The sequence below is a fragment of the Hippopotamus amphibius genome, chromosome 12 (assembly GCF_030028045.1).
Source record: "Hippopotamus amphibius kiboko isolate mHipAmp2 chromosome 12, mHipAmp2.hap2, whole genome shotgun sequence".
Classification (NCBI taxonomy): Eukaryota; Metazoa; Chordata; class Mammalia; order Artiodactyla; family Hippopotamidae; genus Hippopotamus; species Hippopotamus amphibius.
In genome coordinates, this window is record NC_080197.1 from 84,190,698 (window position 1) to 84,209,504 (window position 18,807).

The 18,807-nt window shown below is 42.9% G+C and overlaps 2 protein-coding genes and 1 non-coding gene across 29 annotated transcripts in view; all 3 read right to left on the minus strand.

Moving 5' to 3' along the window:
- Positions 1-9,353, minus strand: part of PCBP2 (poly(rC) binding protein 2) — a 21,790-nt gene extending 12,437 nt beyond the window's left edge. For 3 of the 25 annotated variants that reach the window (XM_057703796.1, XM_057703795.1, XM_057703791.1), the window contains exons 1-8: positions 9,069-9,340; positions 6,616-6,758; positions 6,066-6,089; positions 5,945-5,977; positions 5,294-5,410; positions 2,829-2,960; positions 1,732-1,860; positions 615-701 (exon numbers count right to left, since the gene is read on the minus strand). In XM_057703796.1, the coding sequence (XP_057559779.1) occupies positions 615-701; positions 1,732-1,860; positions 2,829-2,960; positions 5,294-5,410; positions 5,945-5,977; positions 6,066-6,089; positions 6,616-6,684 (591 nt within the window). In that variant the 5' untranslated portion in view covers positions 6,685-6,758; positions 9,069-9,340. Of the gene's footprint in view, positions 1-614; positions 702-1,731; positions 1,861-2,828; positions 2,961-5,293; positions 5,411-5,944; positions 5,978-6,065; positions 6,090-6,615; positions 6,759-9,068 lie in introns of all 25 variants that reach the window. The other 22 variants (XM_057703784.1, XM_057703781.1, XM_057703779.1 and 19 more) reach the window with 14 other exon arrangements.
- LOC130834284 (U6 spliceosomal RNA) lies at positions 4,781-4,887 on the minus strand. Its single transcript, XR_009048664.1, has one exon. It is a non-coding gene; the product is annotated as a U6 spliceosomal RNA (small nuclear RNA).
- A 3,816-nt stretch (positions 9,354-13,169) lies between the features above and the next one.
- On the minus strand, positions 13,170-18,414 carry PRR13 (proline rich 13). 3 transcript variants are annotated; one of them, XM_057704255.1, is made up of 5 exons: positions 18,356-18,414; positions 17,691-17,729; positions 17,490-17,549; positions 16,657-17,021; positions 13,170-15,337 (listed from the first exon to the last, which is right to left on the minus strand). In XM_057704255.1, exons 2-5 carry the CDS (start codon positions 17,707-17,709, stop codon positions 15,290-15,292), a joined length of 492 nt encoding a protein of 163 aa, XP_057560238.1. In that variant the 5' UTR covers positions 17,710-17,729; positions 18,356-18,414; the 3' UTR covers positions 13,170-15,289. The 3 variants fall into 3 exon arrangements, with proteins under 3 accessions (XP_057560238.1, XP_057560239.1, XP_057560240.1); XM_057704256.1 differs by having other exon boundaries at positions 18,350-18,379; XM_057704257.1 differs by lacking the exon at positions 17,490-17,549.
- Positions 18,415-18,807: the final 393 nt, after the last annotated feature.

The following is an 18,807-nucleotide window of genomic DNA, read 5'->3' on the forward strand; positions in this document are numbered from 1 at the left end:
TGCTCTCCCCCTTCTATTCTTAGACACTTAAGCCTTACCCCAGCTGATTTCAGTTATGCCATGTGGGTTCAAACCAGTGTTTATGAGGTTAAGAGCCCAGGGACAACACACTGGAGTTTGGGAGTGAAGGGGTAAGGAGTAGGGGAGGTGAGGTGGGGAGAAGGGGAAGTTTGTAGGACACTCAATTTCAGGACCCCCAAATTTGAGACCACCATCCAAGAATCTCTTTCAGAGGTCCAACTCTTTGCTGCCTTTATTCAGACCTCTAAAGAACACCCCACACATGAAAAAACATGGATGGGGTGGGAGTAGGGAGAGAAGTAGTGACACCAAGGCAATTTAACCCTTTCTTCTAACCCAACCCACCTTAAATTACTAAGTAAATTACCTCTTCCGAGTGCCTACAAAACTCCCATCGCCTGCTAAAAATTAAATAAGGTGGCATTCATAGCTTTCTCCAGTACAAAAAATAAATAAAACTGAAAGCAGGTCAAACTATGGCCAGAGTACAGGTTTCAGCAAGCATGCAGAGTGCCCTGGTGTGCTGCTGGCAAAGTTGACATTTCAAATATACTCCTTTGTTCACCTCAGCCCACCAATAAAAAATTTCTTACCTGACCACCTGCAAAGATGACTGGAGAACTTGACGGCTTGGGCCGGTACGGGATGGTCACGCCCTTCGGGGGGGACTGGGAGAGAGTCAGAGGGGAAAAAAACAAAAAGAGATAAGGTTTCAAAGCTGCTTCAGCTGTGTGGCTTAAGCGCACACAGGTCAGTTAAATTAAAAACTTTATTATTTCCATCCCCTCACCTACCAACACTGTCTCTGGCTAGATCTAATCTCAAATCATCTGCAGTTATTTGCCTTTAAAGCAGTAAGATGGTCCATGGACTATACAGCTCACACTAATTCTCACCAAGGCAGATTCCCCTGTGATAATTTAGGCATTATTTCCATGTGTTCTAACGAAGTCTAATTAACATGAAAAACCTCTAGATGTACACATGTACATTTGAGTTGGTAATTAAGATCTTACATTTTGGCCTAAAGAGGAAATAAAGCCAAAATAGGAAATAAAGCTTCCAAATGTACTATCTAGGATAATACAAAACTGACTATAAATAGTTCAAAGGCTCAATCAACACTTTTCCTGAAAACTCTACTTGAAAATTCTACTTTCCTCTCTCCCCAACATGGAGCATCCCTGACAACCCTAAATAAGGTTTAATTTCCCTTAATTTTGCTATTCTTGTTAATTGAATAGCACCTACCAGGACCTCATAAGTCATTCAGAAACACCATTATGGACATATTTTTTTCTATATAGCTACCATTTTGAATATAATCCTAGCTCATAACACAGAAATTAAAGGCTATATCAAAGTTGCATGTAGCCAAAGTACTGTACTCTGAAAGGCAACTTAACTTAGCTTCTCAGGAACCCAGAAACATTTTTTGTCCACTCATCTCAAGTAGTGAATCTTCTCCCTACCAACCCTGCTAAAACTGCTGTAAACCAAATGATCACTGCTGCTTAGTTTCTATTTTTGCTTGGACAATAAGAAAAGTCAAAGCTAGGGGAAGGAAAATATGAACTCAGGGAACCTCTTCCCCACCCCCACTGTGGAGGCTTCTAACAGCCTCACCTAATTCTGGTCTTACTAAATATAGATCAGTCTGTCTCCCTAAATCACCCTCCCCCCATTCTCAGCATGAGCCTGAGGGCTTACCTCCAACATGACCACGCAGATCTGTTTCACACACTCAATGATGGATTGCGGAATGCCAGCAATAGTGATGGCCCGCTCAGTTGAATTGGGGAGCATATCCCCTGCCACCTGGACCTGAGCCCCTGTACTCTTTGGGGTAAAAAGAAATTCAAGAATTAGAGAAAACAGCTCATACTCCTCAATATCTCCCAGCAGAAATTTTTAGAGTCTAAAGCTCAGGAGACACTTATCCCATCTCCTATCTTACCCTTTTTATCCTCCATTCCCACTCTTCTCTTATTCCAGATAAGATTGTTTAATCAGTTATAAATAAATTAGCCTCTGAAAGCTGAGAATAAGCCTGAATAACAGCCTAAATTTAACTTGCTCTCAAGAAAAAGGTTCTTCTAACAGTTTCCTCTCAGCTAATGATAGCTTTGTAGGTCATCAAACAAAATACCTACAAATATCACCCACCTTTCATTCTCTTATTGAACAAATGTTTATATTAAGCCCATCCTATGTGTCAGGCACCATCCCAGGTACTTGCAATACATCAGTGAACAAAACCAAAATCCCTATTCACATGGCCATGTACAACAGGCTCCCAAAAACTCCAATTAGTTTTCTTTTAGGAGCCATTCAAATTTCATTCCAACATCCAATTCAGTAACTCCCAGACATAATTAAAAGCTTCTATAATTCAATGCAACTTCCCATAATTTAAAAGGGAGAATTACAACTACATCCCAATATACCTTCATTTTCCCCTTGCTATTCAGGAATTTGGCCAAGAAAAATATTTGATATCATTATATATCAAATTATAAGCTCTTTTCGGACATAAAAAAAATTATGCAGCCTCATAGAAAAGTTGCCAACAGGTCATATGCAATACCTGGAAATTGTGGTTAACTTTTCTGATTTATTGTTGTTAAAATATATAAAATGTAAAATATATGTATATACACACGTTACCAACCTACAATCTTCTAGGTCTATTATTTTAATAAAAACTTCATCTCAATAAATGCTAACTTTTCCTAACATAGTAAAAGCTAATAGAAGCATATTTAGAATAATTTATGTTTCAAAAAGAAAAAGCACAAGTTACCAACCTCTCTTATTTCCTTGATCTTGCAACCACCTTTCCCAATGAGAGAGCCACACTGACTAGCAGGGACCACCAGCCTCAGGGTGACTGGGGGTCTACTGGCAGCTGTACTATTGGTCATAGAGCTGCTGATGTCCTACAAAAAGAAATTAGTCAAAACGCCAGAAGAACATAAAAGTTTAAATAGATCCCTGGGAACCCATAACTGCCATAAAAGATCCTTCTAAGGAACATATGTCACAATCTGCATCAAAAGAAGTCCAAATATTGCCCCCCACCCCCATTTCTGAAAAGATAAAAAGGCCTACAAACATCCTCAGATTTAGCCCTAAATATATTTTCCTTCATGCGAAGAGCAGTGTTCGTGGTAGAGAGAAAATGATTTACTTGTGAAAATTAAAGAGTTTTCTGCACAAAGTAAAATACTAAGTCAAAATTAATTTTAAGAGAAAGACGAAACAACGCAATCCAAATTCAAGTAACCGACTCTGTTCTCTTAAAAAAAATGTACGTGGGGGGAGGGGCTGGGGTGGGATGAACTGGGAGATTAGGATTGCCATATATACATTACTAATAAAAAAAAATCAAACTGTACACTTTAAATATATTCAACTTACTGTATGTCAACTGTATCTCAATAAAAGTTCTTAAAAATTAAAAAAATTAAATTAAAAAACTACATAAAGGTTAAATACTATACTTCTTTTATCCTTGTTTTAATTTCTTGGTAATATTACCATTGTACAGGTAATAAAATTGAAGCTGAGTACCTACCCCAATCACATCTAAAAAGCTGCAGATTTTAAAACTGAAAGACTGTATTGGCTCCAAAGCCCATAGTCTTTCCCAGAACAATATGCTGCATCTGAAAAATCATGGCTTTAAACTAGTTAAATTTAGCCTTCTGAGGATTAAGTGGTTTTAACCTAACCTCTATGTAGTAGATAGAACTAGGAACTCCTCAAACATAAGCCCCTGAAGTCAAGAACATGTTTATCTGTTAAAGTATGAATATATTTTCTGAATTTTAAGAAAATACTTATTTGGCTGCACCGGGTCTTGGTTGCAGCATGTGGGATCTATAGTTCCCTGATCAGGGATAGAACCCAGGCCCCCTGCATTAAGAGCACAGTCTTAGCCACTGGACCACCAGGGAAGTCCCTAGATTTTGTTAATTTTTTAAAGCTACGAACTCTGGATTAGTAGGGTCTTGCAGGTCAAAAACTTTCTGATCTTGGCAAGGATAAGATTTCAAGCACCATTAAGGCAACAAGCAGCAGCCCAGAAGCTCTTCTCTGCCTGCAGTGTCAACTGCATGATTAGCAGCATTACTGCAAGAAGTGGGAGGAGGCTGAAGACTGGACCTAGGGCAATGGCTGTTCAGCATCCTAAGAGTGAGAGAGCTTAATAAAAAAATAATAGCAATAACTTTCTTCTGCCAAAAAAATCTCTGGTATTGATATTTTGCTTCTGATAACCTATAAAACATATTCCCTCCAAGTATAGCTCTGACACAATTACCAGATTGACTTTTTTAAAAATATATAACTGCATCCAGGGTTGGAAGACACCTGTATTTATAGAGTACATCAGTGTTCAGCAGGGCTCCTAACAAAAGCATATTAATTTAGTTCACTTAACTATGAATTAGGGGACATAATTACCAACACAGTGGTGGCATACCTTCAAAACTTGGTTAAGAAATAAAAGATGCTGGTTTTTACATATTTTTTATAGAGTCCCTGATAATAGTATTTGGGCTTTTTTTGTTTAATTCAAGTATAGTCAATGTCCATTTAGTTTTAGGTGTACAACATAGTGACTTGACATTTAAACACATTACAGAATGATCACCACAGTAAGTCTAGTAACCGTTCGTCACCATATGAAGTTATAGTATCACTGACTATATTCTTTATGCTGTATATAACCTCCCATGACTTGACTTACAACTGGGAAAATATAGACTGCTTCACAAACCTCTGTGTCATCCTTGCACAGAGCCCACGCCAATCTTTCCTGTATCATTCCAATCGTAGTGTATGTGCTACCAAAGCAAGCACTCAAACTACAGTGGGAGGCTAGGGACACCAACACCCCAGCCCAGTGGAAAGTCCATGTATAACTTATCCGTAGCTGAACATCCACCATTCAACCAACCTCTGACTGTGTAGTTCTACCTTACATACTGTGTAGTACTGTACTTTTATTGAAAAAAATTCAAGTACAAGTAGACCTGTGCAGTGTACACTCATGTTGTTCAAGGGTCAACTGTTATTTTTCTACTGATTAAAATGCTTCTTTTTTAAATTACAAACGGTCCAATTTGGGGGATGCTGAATGGGAGCAAAGAACCCATTTACAGAGTTTTATGATCTAGTCTGTCCTTGAGTTTTAAAAGCCCTTAGAAATCACTAAGGTATCTAAAAGCACTTAAAAATTAAGAATGAGGGGCAAGGAACAACAAACCTCTTCCAGTTTGTCAATGATCATAGCAAAGGCTTTGAAGATGGCATTAGTGGGTCCAGCCAAAGTGATAATCCTCTCGGGACAATTCCCTTCTGAGATGTTGATACGTGCACCACTCTGGGTAGGAAACAGAGCCAAAAGGTTAAATAGACAAAACGATCTGAGCATACACATACACACACAAATATACAACCGCTCCTAAATAAGATGGGCAAGGAGCTGCCTATATACATGATCCTGACACAAGGCAGTATCAACATCACTTCAAATACCGCATCCTCCAACATAAACTACAGAAGTTGCTTTAAGTCTTCTATGAATTGAGACTTTCTAAAACTACATCTCCCAGAATGCTATTTGTCATTACAAATAACCGAGACAAAAAAATACCAGCTTCTCCTATTAAGATCTTCCCCCTTCTGGAACTTCCCTGGTAGTCCAGTGGTTAAGACTCTGTTTCCACTGCAGGGGTGAGGGTTCGATCCCCGTTTGGGGAACTAAGATTCCACATGTCGTGTGGCCAAAAACAACCAAAATATCAAAAAAAAAACCCGTCCCCCTTCTAATCTCTCAATTTTTTTTTATGCTTGTTTCAACGGTTTTTAATTTCCCAAGTTAACAGTCCCTACCCCCCAGGCCCCAATAACTCACCTCCTCGCGCATCTTCTTAACTGATTCTCCTTTCTGCAAGAGGAAAAGTCAAGAGTGAGTTCCAATTGTTATTTAAACCCAGACTGACTAAATAGTAATTAGAGTTGAAGTGATGTCTTACCTTTCCGATGATACTGCCAACTTCCTGCAAAGGAGAAAACTAGTGTCAAATATGAGGAAACTTAAAAGTGTTCATTATCACAAAAATTAACTTTTTAACAGTCCAAAGCAATGGAAAAACTAAGATTTATTGAGGGGGGAATGGACAGCCTTATTATTTTCTTTGCTCAAAATATAAGCGAAGCTATCAAAGAATTGTGAATAGAATAATTAAATGCTATCTTTGTTTAACATAAATCATTTTTTAAAATACCAAATATATCACCCACCTTAAAGTTACCCCAAAATTGTTTGGGCAGGGGAAATTTATCTATCACAAGCTATAGCAACATTCATGAGAAAAATCTTACCATCCAGGTGTGATACAGTCTTTAGTTAAGCCTTTCCCGCTCAGTCTGTCTATTTTCCCACTACACTCTCATCTACTCTGGTAGAGTGCTAAAGCCAGATGCCCCACAGCGCTAATCTGATGAGCTCCAAAATCCATGCCCTCTCTTCCTGGCCCCTCCCCTACCAGTTACCATGACCCAATTTCCCAAGCTGGTGCATACCTTTCCATGCATAAGTAGCCGGATGGTGAGAGTGACATTTAATCCACCTTCAATCACACCGGTGTCCATGTCGAGCAGTGTTCTGAGGGGCTGGACTTTGAGTGGTCGAGTCTTTGGTCACTGGTGGGGGTGAAAGCCAAAAACTGAAATGCAAACATGACCAAAATCAGAGTAGGAAAACAATAGAAGTATTTCCCAATGTTATTTTAACCATTATCAATATTTTCTAAGAACTCTTTTCCTTAAATGATAGTCTATCAGTTGTCAGGCTTATATACATCTAGCACAACTGCATTAACAGCTCAGGTTCTGTTACAAAGTATGGAAGGCAACTTTCCAGTCTGCTCTCATTAATGGTAGGGTTTCCGCTGACTCTCAGGATGTGAAAGACTCCTTCAACTGGCAGTGGTTCTAAGGGAACTGCTGAACGTGCACCAGTTGTCCTTCAGCAGAATAAGCTTCAGGAGAATACAGGAACACCTGGAAATCATGAGCACAAACCTCAAACTAACCAACTACAGACATAGAGCAACGACCTTTTGCTTCCCTGTCAAGAAGCAGCTCGGGCTGAAAGCTAGAGAGGACACATGTACATGTTCTTACTGGCAGCAATTTCTAGGTGAGAAATGTGAGAGGCAACTCACATTAAAATTTTGAATGTCAGTAGACGTCACCAAATAATTTTCCAAAGTTTTAAAGCAACGACCTCATTGAAAAAGGCATCTGAAATGCCTGTATGCAGGCTGGGTTCCATACTCCCCTTTGGGAAATGACTGAATACATTAAGTGCAGCCTGAGTCCTCTTTTCACAACCCCACTTGATAGTCACTCAAGATCTGAAAATTTTCCTTGCTTCTGTGTTAACCTACCACTTTATTCAAATCTATTAAATCTTAAATCTTCTTCCAAAGAAACAATCAAAATTAAGACTGGTATTACTAAAAATTTATTGTGTAGCTGTTTTAAGCAACAGCAGTGACGAGCTTTTCCTACTGAGGCCCTTTCCCCAGGTATTCTCTAATGCAATGTTCCTAACATTTCTGCTTTAGAATTGATCATGCACAGAGAAATGTTTTTGGATATACCTTAGCCTACAACACCTCCTTAGGACCCAAGAGTGGACCTCCCCAAAGTTGTGAAATTTCTCCAGTGACAGTTTTAGTATCCATCCCTTCAAAACAACATCGGTGATCTCTCCTACAGCCAGTCTTACCCCTTCACAGAATCAGCCGTTTTAACTTTGCTCTAACACAAAGCCCATGTTCTAAATATTTAAAGTGTTAAGTGGCTGCCAGACCATTCTGTATATGGCAAGCTGCCGCATGGCTACCTCAAGTGTGTGATTACTTAAAAGATGGGCTTTGCATCCCCAAAGCACCTCATTCCCCTCATTTTCAGAATATAATTAATTGCTGGCAAAATCCCAGAATTCAACACGTTTCACTCAAGGAAAAACAATAGCGTGGGGGTTGGGGGGAATGAGAAAACAGTTAAGTCTGCAAGGATGACCTTTTCAGTAAGACATGGTAAAAATTTGGCAGTTTAATTCCTCATCACCACTCGTATAATAGAAAGCACTTTACAAATACCACAACAAACGCAAGTTCGAAAGGGCAAGAAAATTGAAAACCTATTTGAAGCCATTTCTTGAAATAAGGCACAAAGGTGCATTTCCAACTCCAAATCATCCAAGAAATCCCTGTCGTATTTCTCTCCTGACTAGGTCAACATAAATGTACCCAATCCCAGGAATCCAGCTGTTAATCCTGCAGTCCATTACCCCTTCTCCTATAAATAGCTCGGCCTGGGTCTATAGCGGCAGGCATTTTGTAACTTCAAAATTCGTTACCCCGAGAGAACGTCCTGAATAACTCGGTAACTGGGAACCCGTCTACTCTTTAACTCCACAGCCCCCCCTCCCCTTGGTCATCCAAGCATTTTCCACTAAAAAAATGCACCCCCCCATCCCTCCACTAGGAAAGAGAGGAAAAAAAAATAAACGGTTCGGTCGGGGGGGGGCGCTGCGATCCAGGGGGAGGGGCCGGACTAGTAGCGCCTCCTCGTGTGGCTGCGCCAGCGCCTGACCCCCGCGGGGAGCCGCGCTCACCCGCCTGGCCAGCAAGCCGGCCATCGCCTCCCCCCACCCCCCTCAACCAACAAATCCACCGCCGCCCCCCCTACCGCGCGCGCGCCCTCCTTGACTCCTGCGCAGCCGCCACCGGGAAAAGGCGGGGGGTGGGGGGAGGAGGGGAAGGCCTTGCGCGAGGCCTACTAGGCCTCGCCGGAGCCAGGGCCTCGCGTGAATGGCTGGCCAAGCAGAGTGAGGAGGTAGGCGCTCACGCGGAACTACGCGAGGCCGGGGCTCGTGACGAGGACCGGAGCCCGCTAAAGAAGATGGCAAAAGTAGAAACAGAGCTATAGCCGCGGGCGGAGGGGAGAATTTTGAAGCTTACCTGCAGGCGCGAGGCGACTGAGGGGAAAAGGGGAGCGGGCGGGAAGGGGAAGGGCGGGAGGCCGGGGGCGGAACAATAGGGGCGGGCGGGAAGGCGAGGGGGGCCCCGCGGGCGGGCGGAGGAGGAAGGGGGGGGTGGAGGAGGAGGAGGAGGAAGGGGGAAAGAGACCCCGGGGCGGGTGGAGGGCGGCGGAGGGCGGGCGGGCGGGCGGAGGGCGGGCGGGCGGGAGAGGGCGCAGGCTGCGGCTGCTCCGGCTGCTGCCTCTGCTGGTCTGGGAGGGGGACGGGGCGGAGCGGCCCGCTTTCAACCCCGCGCACCCTCCGACCCCGGAAGCGCTAACCGCCCCGGGGGCCAGCGAGGCGACTGCGTCGTCCAAACCTTCCCCACGCAATGCGGACGGCCTCCCAACAGCCTAGAGCGGCTCCATGGACAGCGCTGGCACCAGTGAGACAACTGATAGCAGATGACGAAGTCCATGATAGAGCGGCAGCGTAGGGGCAGGGATGAAATTAGTGGCCCCTAGCGGGCTGGTTGGAAAAGCCCAGGAGTAAGTGCGGAGAGAGTTGGCAGTCGCCATGGATAAAGGAGACGGGAAAATGGGATGTGTGAGGAGAGGCTGAGGAGAGACTGACGAGAGACGAGAAAAACCCAGTAGTCTGTAGTGATACTCAAAAAGAGAAAAAAGCTAACTCGCCACATTGGCGGTCACTTTTACACCACCTTACTCTGAAAATTGGTAATTAAAAGGAAAGAATTATTTACCCTTTCTTTTAGGAATAACTGTAGTTCATTTGTAGCCAATAAGGGAAAACTTTTTTTCAAGAGTTCCATATAATGAATGTAGAGAAATAAAGTTAGTAAATAACCATTTATTCTCCAACCCAAAATGAAATGATTCAAGCATATGTCATCAGTCATAAAAACTTTCAGGGAAAGTTTGTTAAGGAACAGAATATTATCCTGGTGCCAAATATCACCATATGGATTATTTGAAGAAAAAAGAAGTAGAAAAAAAGAGAAAGAAACCCAAAAATTTTAAACTGAAAGGTCAGATAGTCACCACCTTACCCAAGTGATCAAACTTTGCATCACTAATAGTACAACTTTGACATAGTCCTTAATGAGATGCAATAAGTACATACCATTATCTATTAAGTATTCTTTGTCAAGTGTTTAATCTTAGTCTAATCAAGTCTTCAGACCCGATTTGCAATTTACAGGACATTTACAAGGTATAAAGGAAAAAGTTAAACACATCAAGGAGATAATCAGCAAATCCAGAATCCAGGACATACTACAAGACAAGTAGCCTGTTTTCTTTGAAAGGAAAATGTAATTGAAATGGGGGGGGGGGGGGAGAGAGGAGAAATTTAAAAGACAATAATAATCAAATGTAATGTGTGGATCTTGTTTGGATCCTGGTTTAGTTTTTTTTTAAATAGCTATATAAGACATTTTGGAGAAATTCAAACGTGAAGTGAATGTTAGCTAATATTAGGAGGTTCTGTTAGTTTTCTCAAGTGTGATAATGGGATTGTGGTTATGTAGGAGAAATGCTGTTTTAAGAGGTATATGATGAAATATTTAAGGGTGAAGAGTCGCAATGTATAGAACAGACTTTCAAATGGTTCACATAGGTATATCAATAAAGCGAATTTAGTAAAATGTTAACAATTGTTGACTGTAGATGGTAGGTTTATGCATGATCATATATAAAAGTTCTTTGAACTTTTAAAAAATAATTTTCAGGGAATTCCCTGACAGTTCAGCTGTTAGGACTCTGCACTTTCACTGCCGTGGCCTGGGTTCAAACCACGGAGGAGGAACAAGATCCCGCAAGTCCCATGGTATGCCCCAAAATAATATTTTCATAATAAAAATTGGAAAAAATATGATGTGGAATGGAACAGGTTGGGCAAAGTGTTGATAATTACTGAAGCTAGGTTATGGGAAATAGGAGTTCATTAAACTGCTTTCTGCTACTCCTGTATATATCTGTAAATTTCCATATTAAAACTTTTGTTTAAAAAATAGAGAAGAGCCCTGAAAGGGAATAAAACAAAATAAAAAGGATATTGAAAGAGACAGCTACTACAGGGTTACAAATAATATTTACCCTTGTTCAAGTTCTTTGGGTGTCAGTTCTGGCCTTAATATTAGTCAAGTTTTATTGGGCAACCCCAATTCAGTGGAGTTATCTGAAAAGAGATAGCTTTCTGAAGTGGAAAATAAGGCTTGGGGACTCTAACACCTTTCCTCCCACCCTCCAAATGATGGGTGGGCATTAGGAACAATGTGAGAAAAAAAAAAGAAGTCTGTCATTTGGCAAAGGCAAGGGGCAGAACAAAAACTGAAAGAGAAAAGGAAGTAGGAAAATGTTAGGACACCCAGAGAAAAGCAACCCAAAGAGCAGGCTTACTGTGAGGCCTGGGCTGAAGGTTAGATAAACCTCAAGATTTTGCGATTGGGTTTTTTACACCCCAGGAGCTCTAAGAGCTGGGGTGAAAGTGAGTGGCTATCCGTGAAACCATCTCTAATAATGGGGGCAAAACAAAGATCAAATTAAAAGTTGATAAAATAACATAACTCTGCTAACAATAACCTGGCTTCTGTTGGGGCTGGCCAACAGTTGCAGCCAGCTTTGAAAAAGATACATCCAATAGCAATAGTTGATAATTTTATGAATCAATAAATTCTTCTCAGAAGGGGAACCAAACTAGTCAAGTGGGTGAACTTGCCTATGGCTACAAAACAACCTGATACAGGGAAATGATTCAAAAAAGACAGCAAACTGAAGACTCATCCCATGACTTACAGTCCCCAAAGCTAAAGTATCAATGTGTATTTTATTACTAAATCTAATGTGTTTCCTATCCTTTCCCATTTTCAATTAATTATGTGGGAATCTTACTATACTTAGTTTCTAGTAAGAAAAAAATGGCAAAATCCCAGATCCTCTTATGGATATAGGGCATAAGATAAATACATTTGAGAACCATCATCTTTAGAGTCTTATACTGATGCACAAAACAGGGCACACCAACCCAGTGCTCTCTGGAGCCAGGCAAGTAATGTAACTGGCCTAAAGAAAGGTAACAGGGAGCTGAAAGGATGATAAGAAGACTGCAGAGTACAGGATCCATCAGTAAGGAATGACCACTACTCAGGGGCCAGAATTTCTGTCTTCAGAAACATGGGACCACTATTGCTAGAGTTTCCAGCTTGAAATCTGAAACTTTATTTCAATAAAGTGTCTGATAATTAACACAGAGAATGGTCCCTCAAAAAAAAAAAAAAAAAGTTCATAGCCACATATAGCCATAAGCATCCAATTTTTCAACCTCTGGCAAAGATACATGTACCAAAGTGTTCCCCGCAGCAGTTAAGTGTATACCAAGATTGGAAACATTCTAAAATTCCAGCTATAAAAGATTGGTTGAATGAAATGCTGTTAAAACAGTGTTACACACACACCCACACCCACACACTGATATGGAATCAACTCCAAAATAGATAATTAAATGGTGGTAAGGGCAATAGGAACAATGTGAGGTAGAAATAGAAAGGGAGGGGTAATTGACTATGTGCAGAATAGCTCTGTAAATGTACAAAAGAATTTGGTAGGCATGGTTGCCTTTCAGGAGGAGGCTGGAAATCTGCAATGAGAGGAGAACCTTACTTTTCACTGAACATCCTATTTAAAATGTTACAGTTTTTCCCAAGTACATGTGTTACTTTTAGCTTTCAAAAAGTTAATAGACTTTTGAGGAACAACAGCAAAACAGCAAGGTGCTGTGCACCTGACTTAGAAAAGCCAGGAAGGGGAAATGGCCTGTCCATGGTTAAAACTGGGGAGGGAGATTGGTGAATTTCCTCCCTAATTTATCTGTTTGTGTTTTCCCCCTTGAGCCCCTTCTCATTGTCTGTCCTTAATTTCTGGTTTGTTTGCCCACATCTCCCTTGTTCTCCTCGAAAAGGAAGAGCTGATGAGTAAATGAAAACAATATGATTGGGGGAAAAACCCTAGAATGGCCCCCAAATTCAAGACACTGGAAAACAGGCCTTGGTCTTGGATTTCCTAATAAAATTAGAAGCCAGCTCTAATATATTTAAGCATTTATTTCAGATAACTCACCCCAGGGACAAGTCATAGATGCAATCCAGCCAACTAAAAACATTCCTTCCCTGTTCAAGCCCCACACTCAATCCCCAAGCCCTGTGGGTTCCACCTCAGAAATACCTCTCAAGTCCCCTCCTTCCTCTAGACCCATCTAGAGCCTCATTTCCTGCTTTCAGGCTCCTGTATGGTTATCTCAGGCTCAGGAAATCCTTAACTTTCATCCTATGCCTTTTTACAATTCTGTGCCTCTGCAAAACTGCTTCTTCTGCCTGAAATCCACTGGGTTAAACGCACAGACACAAGAGCCACACTGCCTGAGTTCGAATCCTGACTGAAGTTTTCTTCTTCCACAAAATGGAAGCAGCAGTACCTACCTAATAGAGTTGCTGGGAAGATTAACACAAGTTATAAATGTAAAGCGCTTAGCGCCTGGCACATAAATGCTCGGTGTTAGCTGATGTTATTTACCAACAGGGAAACTCCTACACATCCTGAGGCCCAGCCAGGACCTCACTCTTTTCTCATTGGCACTGTCACTCCTTCCTTTGCTCCTCCACTGCTTGATCCCTGTCTCTGTTGTGGTCCCTTTTACTGTATTATAATAGCCTATTCACACGTCCATCTGCTCCCATAGCTCTTGCAGGCCATGAAGGGCAGGAACTATCTTATTCATCCTTGTATCTTCAGCACCTGAAACACAGTATTTCCTCAATAATTACTTTTCCAGGGCATCTAGCCCCACTGGGATACCTGTGATTCCCAAATATGCTATGGAGCTTTAGATCCTGTACCTAAGCACATGCCTTTCCCAGCCCTTCTCTGCCATCCACTTAATAAATCTATTCTCTCATTTTTTTCTACTCATGTTTCTCCACTCAAGGTCATTTTTCCTGTTAAGTCATCTTTGAGTCCTCCTTCCCTTGCTAGTTATTTCCAGGTTTATATCTCTGGAACTTTATAGTATCTATCTTTATTAGTCAGTTCTCTTAGATGTCTTTTTCCTCTACTCGACAGATCTTTGAAAACCTTATGTGTAATACCATGTAAGGCATTCAGTAAACCAGTGGCCCTCAATTCTAGCTGTGCATCAGAAATCACCCCCCATTTTTTAAAAACACTGATTTGCAGGGCCCCATCCTTAAAGACTTTTATCAAGAGTCTTTCAGGCAAAGCCCTAAATCACTCTCTGGTAGCTGACGGGCAGCCAGGGTTGAGAACCTTGGTAGCAGATAACGAAAACTTATCCTTAAGACCTATATCCATTCATCAAATGGAAGACATCAAAGATTCATTTCACTAAGCCTGAACCAATTCTGAAGGATCCTCCCCGTAGAGACATATAGGGACAGTAGGGTGTCTTCCTGATGACGCTCTGGTTCCTTACCATATAACTGATACACTTTAAAGGGTCTGTGAAAGGGCAGCAAAAATAGCAGAATGTGCTAGACCCAACCACGGTAATGGCACAGGTGAACAGAGTCCAGGAGAAACAGCTTTATTTTGAGAGTTGGAGAGTGAGAGGAAGACCTGAGATAGCATACTAAGCTAAGGAGCAGAGATTAGTTTCCAAAATGGCAGTCAGAGCTCATCAACCAAATGGACTCCATTTCCCAGCAGCCTTGCAGGGAGTGCAATCAATAAAAGGCCTGCTGGGAAATGTTTATTTGCCACTAAATCACCCAAGCGTGCCACAATTACAAGAAAGGTACAGGTCACTTTTTTCTTTCCATAACTAAATTTCCACAGCATCTCCCCAATCATAAGTATTAAAAAACAAAGTAAAAAATCACATGTTACAGATCTTAGACTTGTCTTCAGCATTTAGTTCAAATCTCCATCTTCAAAAAATAGTTCTCCTGCAAAACCCATCAGCTAAAAGTTCTATCCAAGCAGTGAAAAGACGGCCTTTGTTAGCTGATGGCAATTCTTTTCTCATTTTCCCTAGCCAGTTAGGGTTTATCAGCAGAGTGAGGCTTAGATTGCAGGGGTGGCGGCGGGAGAGGGACACAGGGGCTATATTTCCCCCAGTACAAGATGGCATCTGAAGCTTGATGGGAGAGCAGAACTGGAGAGACTTGAGGGAAGGGTCCAGGCCCTGTATTCAATCAGAGTCACTGCTGGAAGAGGAGGAGGAGGAGGAGGAGGAATGCTGCAAGGGGAAAGGGGAAAGGAGATATCAGATCCAAATGACCTTTGATCCCTCCATGGAACATTCTTTGGTGCCCTACACCTCCACCCAAGTGCCCTTTGCTTTCTAAGAAGGTCAGGAGTCTTGAACCAGACTGTCCCTTAAACAGCAAAACCAAGGATTTCCTTCAGCAGTGAGCATACAGGAATGGATGAAACTATCCTATATCATTGCACAGAATTTAACACATTGCACTTAGAGCAGGCTTCCAGTTTTCTTTACTTAAACCAATGCCTAGGCAAGGAATAAAGTACAGGCACAAGCACAGTATAGTGCTAGGAAACAACTGCCACCTTACCATACTGATTTGCCACCTGGACATTCTAGTGGCTGTGAGTCTAAGAAAAGTGGATAGCATCAGCAGCTGTGTGTGCATCCATCTCTACTTTTGCCTACATCCCCACTGGAAGAAAGTGAGGAAGGTGGGAGAGAAGGCTGGGAGAGTCCTAGTCAAGGTTCTTTACATGCATACTCCCATCAACAACTGTTATAAAAAAAACACTTTTGAGTCTCTCCATTCAATCTCACCTTTCCTTCTCCTCAGACTTCTACTGAAGATCCAGAACTAGGATTAGCACAGAAAGCCATAAGGCAGATAAATACCGGGCAGAAAAATGTAAATTAAGGCCTCCTCAAGATCGAAGTTGGTTCAACTTTTCTGGAGTTGTCCTGAGAGCTACTTTTACCCTTGCTAATTAACACTCCTCTGGAATGAAGATACTTAGCTTTGGGGCTGAGCATGAAACTCAGGGCTTTATTTGAGGCTGAGGGTCACTGACTGCTCTTGTCCTCAGTTTTCCTGCCAGATAGTAGGACAATAAGGCCCATGTAATTAACACAACACCCTGTGAACACTGAAGGAGAAAAAAGAAACTCCAGGAACTAGGGCCAGATTATTATTAATTATTATAGAAGACTTTGCTTTGTCAAAGGACTGACTCTATTACTTGACATTTGACCACTTAAGTGGGTGTGTCCAACTTGCTAAAGCAAACATGGGGGGGGGGCGGGGGGGCAGTGTTCTGGTAAGAGAAAAGCAAGTTAGAAAGGCTTTTGATTCTGATATCCATTTTAAGGCTCAGCCTAGCCCCTCCCAGATAGAAGGCCTAATTAGCCTAATAATTCTTTTCAAGATTATCAGATTCTTCCCAGTGGGAATCCTTTACACAATTGATGCCCCATGTCCTCAGACTTCCAAACACCCTTCCTTACCCACCCCCTGCCTCCCTAGTCCCTCTGAGGGGGCACCCCTTACTAGCCAGTCACCAGAGGGCACTGACCTTGCCATGCTTGTGGTGTTTCTGCTTCTTTTTATGAGCTTTCTTCATTTTCTTCTGCATCTTCTTGTCAATCACTATTCCTGGTCCTACCATGCCAGGAGTCAATGGATTTACAGGACGCATGCCAGGGGCAGGTGGTGGGTATGGAGGGGGGTAGGGACCTGAGGGTTGGCATCCTGGATACCCTGGTTGTGGCACAGGATAACAGGGCCCACAAGGGGGAAAGGCTGGATTCCCCTGGGGTGCTCCTGGGGGAGTCGGAAAGGGGCCTGGAGGACAGACAGGGTTGGCCGGTGGTGGATGAGCAGGATTGCAACCTCCAGGGTACCCGACATTAGGCGGGTGTGGATATGGCCCTTGATGCCCTGGTGGGAGAAGCAAAGAATAAATTAAGATTAGAACTGCCCAGAGCCTCTGATAACAAACAACAACAAAAAAGACTTCCCTGGTGGCGCAGTGCTTAAGAATCCGCCTGCCAATGCAGGGGATAAAGGTTTGATCCCTGGTCCAGGAAGATCCCATATGCCACAGAGTAACTAAGCCCGTGTGCCACAAGTATTGAAGCCCACACCACAATTATTGAAGCCCACGCGGTCTAGGGCCCCGTACTCCACAAGAAGAGAAACCACCTCAATGAGAAGCCCTCGCACCACAACAAAGAGTAGCCCCCACTCGCTACAAAGACCCAACGCAGCCCAAAACATAAAACAAAAAACAAAAACAAAACAAACCCCAACAACAACAAAAAGAAGAGAATTTTGTTTCTCACTCCATAGTTAAAGGCAAATGGAAAGCTGAGGAAAGAGAACGGAGGTTATGGGAGACAAACTTACCTAAGAGACAGAAAAGGTAATGTCCCTGGCAGGGTGAGGGAGAAAGGGAGACAGTGTACTCTAGGGAAAGATGAGAGCATCGGTCAGCTATGGACTAAGGACTTTGCTTTTGCGGGTTATAGGAGAGGTGGAGGAGAAACTGACACGGAAACTTCCTGTTGTGGACCACCTGAAAAGAAGAGATTCCCCCCAAACACCTACCGGCATTGGGATTCCACATGTTCGGGTGTTTCCTCCAGCCTGAGGAGAAAAAAAATGAAGGCAAAAAGCTGACGGCCCAGAAGTGAGTAGGGGATTTAGAGACCAAGTTCAATTCCAGCCTTCCCACTTCCGCAATGGTCTCTCAGAGAAATACCACAACCTCCCAGAAGAAATGTTTCTTTCCACCCGGTTCTTCGCCCCCAGTACCTAATCTATTCCTAGTTCCCTAACCACAGGGGACCTGGCTAGGGCCCCTCCACCTTCCACTAACTCTGGCCGAGGCTGGAGGTTTCTAACTCCTCCGGAGAGGGCAGAATCCGTGAACCTCGCTACCCCCATCACTCATCTGTCTTTCCGTGACCAAGTCCGGAAGACTTTAGCCACCCATAAGCTGCGGAATGATCTTAAACAACTTTACCGCTCCCGGAGAAGAGTGACGGGGGACAAGACCCTCACTTCAGGCTAAGAGAAAGACCTGCCTTGAGGCAAAAGGAGGTAGGCGGCTCAGGAAAGATCCTCAAACTCTTACATAGCTAGACACGCCCACCCCCTTTCCCATGAAAAGAAAGCAAATAGAGATCCTGGCTCCCAGCTGCGAAGGGACCCCTCATCCAGGAATAAGGAAAGAAGGAAACTGAGGAATCCAGGTGTCCCGTCACCTTTACACCACTGCCTGGGCGGACGCCTTCTTCCAAGCCTCCACTCACTTCCTGGTCACCCTCTCATCTTAGCCTTCAGCATCCGCCTCTGCTACCGCCTGATTGGTACCATTTGGTCATTGGGCATTACGATTGGAGATCATACTCGTCAATCACTCTAGTCCCCACTAGGCTAGAAGGCAATGGTTGCCGTAGGGGCGGAGCCAGGCTCTTAAGGATGAGGCGGTGCAGAGGCATGGGCGCGCCGGAAACCCCTGGGGGCGGGGATAGGAGAAAAGGGCTAGGACAGGGCGAGGCCAGTTTCTGGGCGAAGTCCCTGAGTTCCTAGAGGAAACTGAACCCTTGACCTCTGAGCTGTTAGTCTAGTGGGTGCCACACCTTGTAATGTGAATATGAATATACTGTGATAAGTGTACAGGTATATATATACAGAGAGCTTAAGGAAGGGCGGAGAGCTG

What these genes read in the sequence shown, in the direction of transcription:
- PRR13 (XM_057704255.1), bottom strand. An exon ending in TTACCTTTTCTGTCTCTTAG is followed by an intron (nt 17,022 to 17,489) that starts GTAAGTTTGTCT and finishes TTCTCCCACCAG; the next exon opens with GGCATCAAGGGCCATATCCA. An exon ending in AACACCACAAGCATGGCAAG is followed by an intron (nt 15,338 to 16,656) that starts GTCAGTGCCCTC and finishes TTCCCCTTGCAG; the next exon opens with CATTCCTCCTCCTCCTCCTC.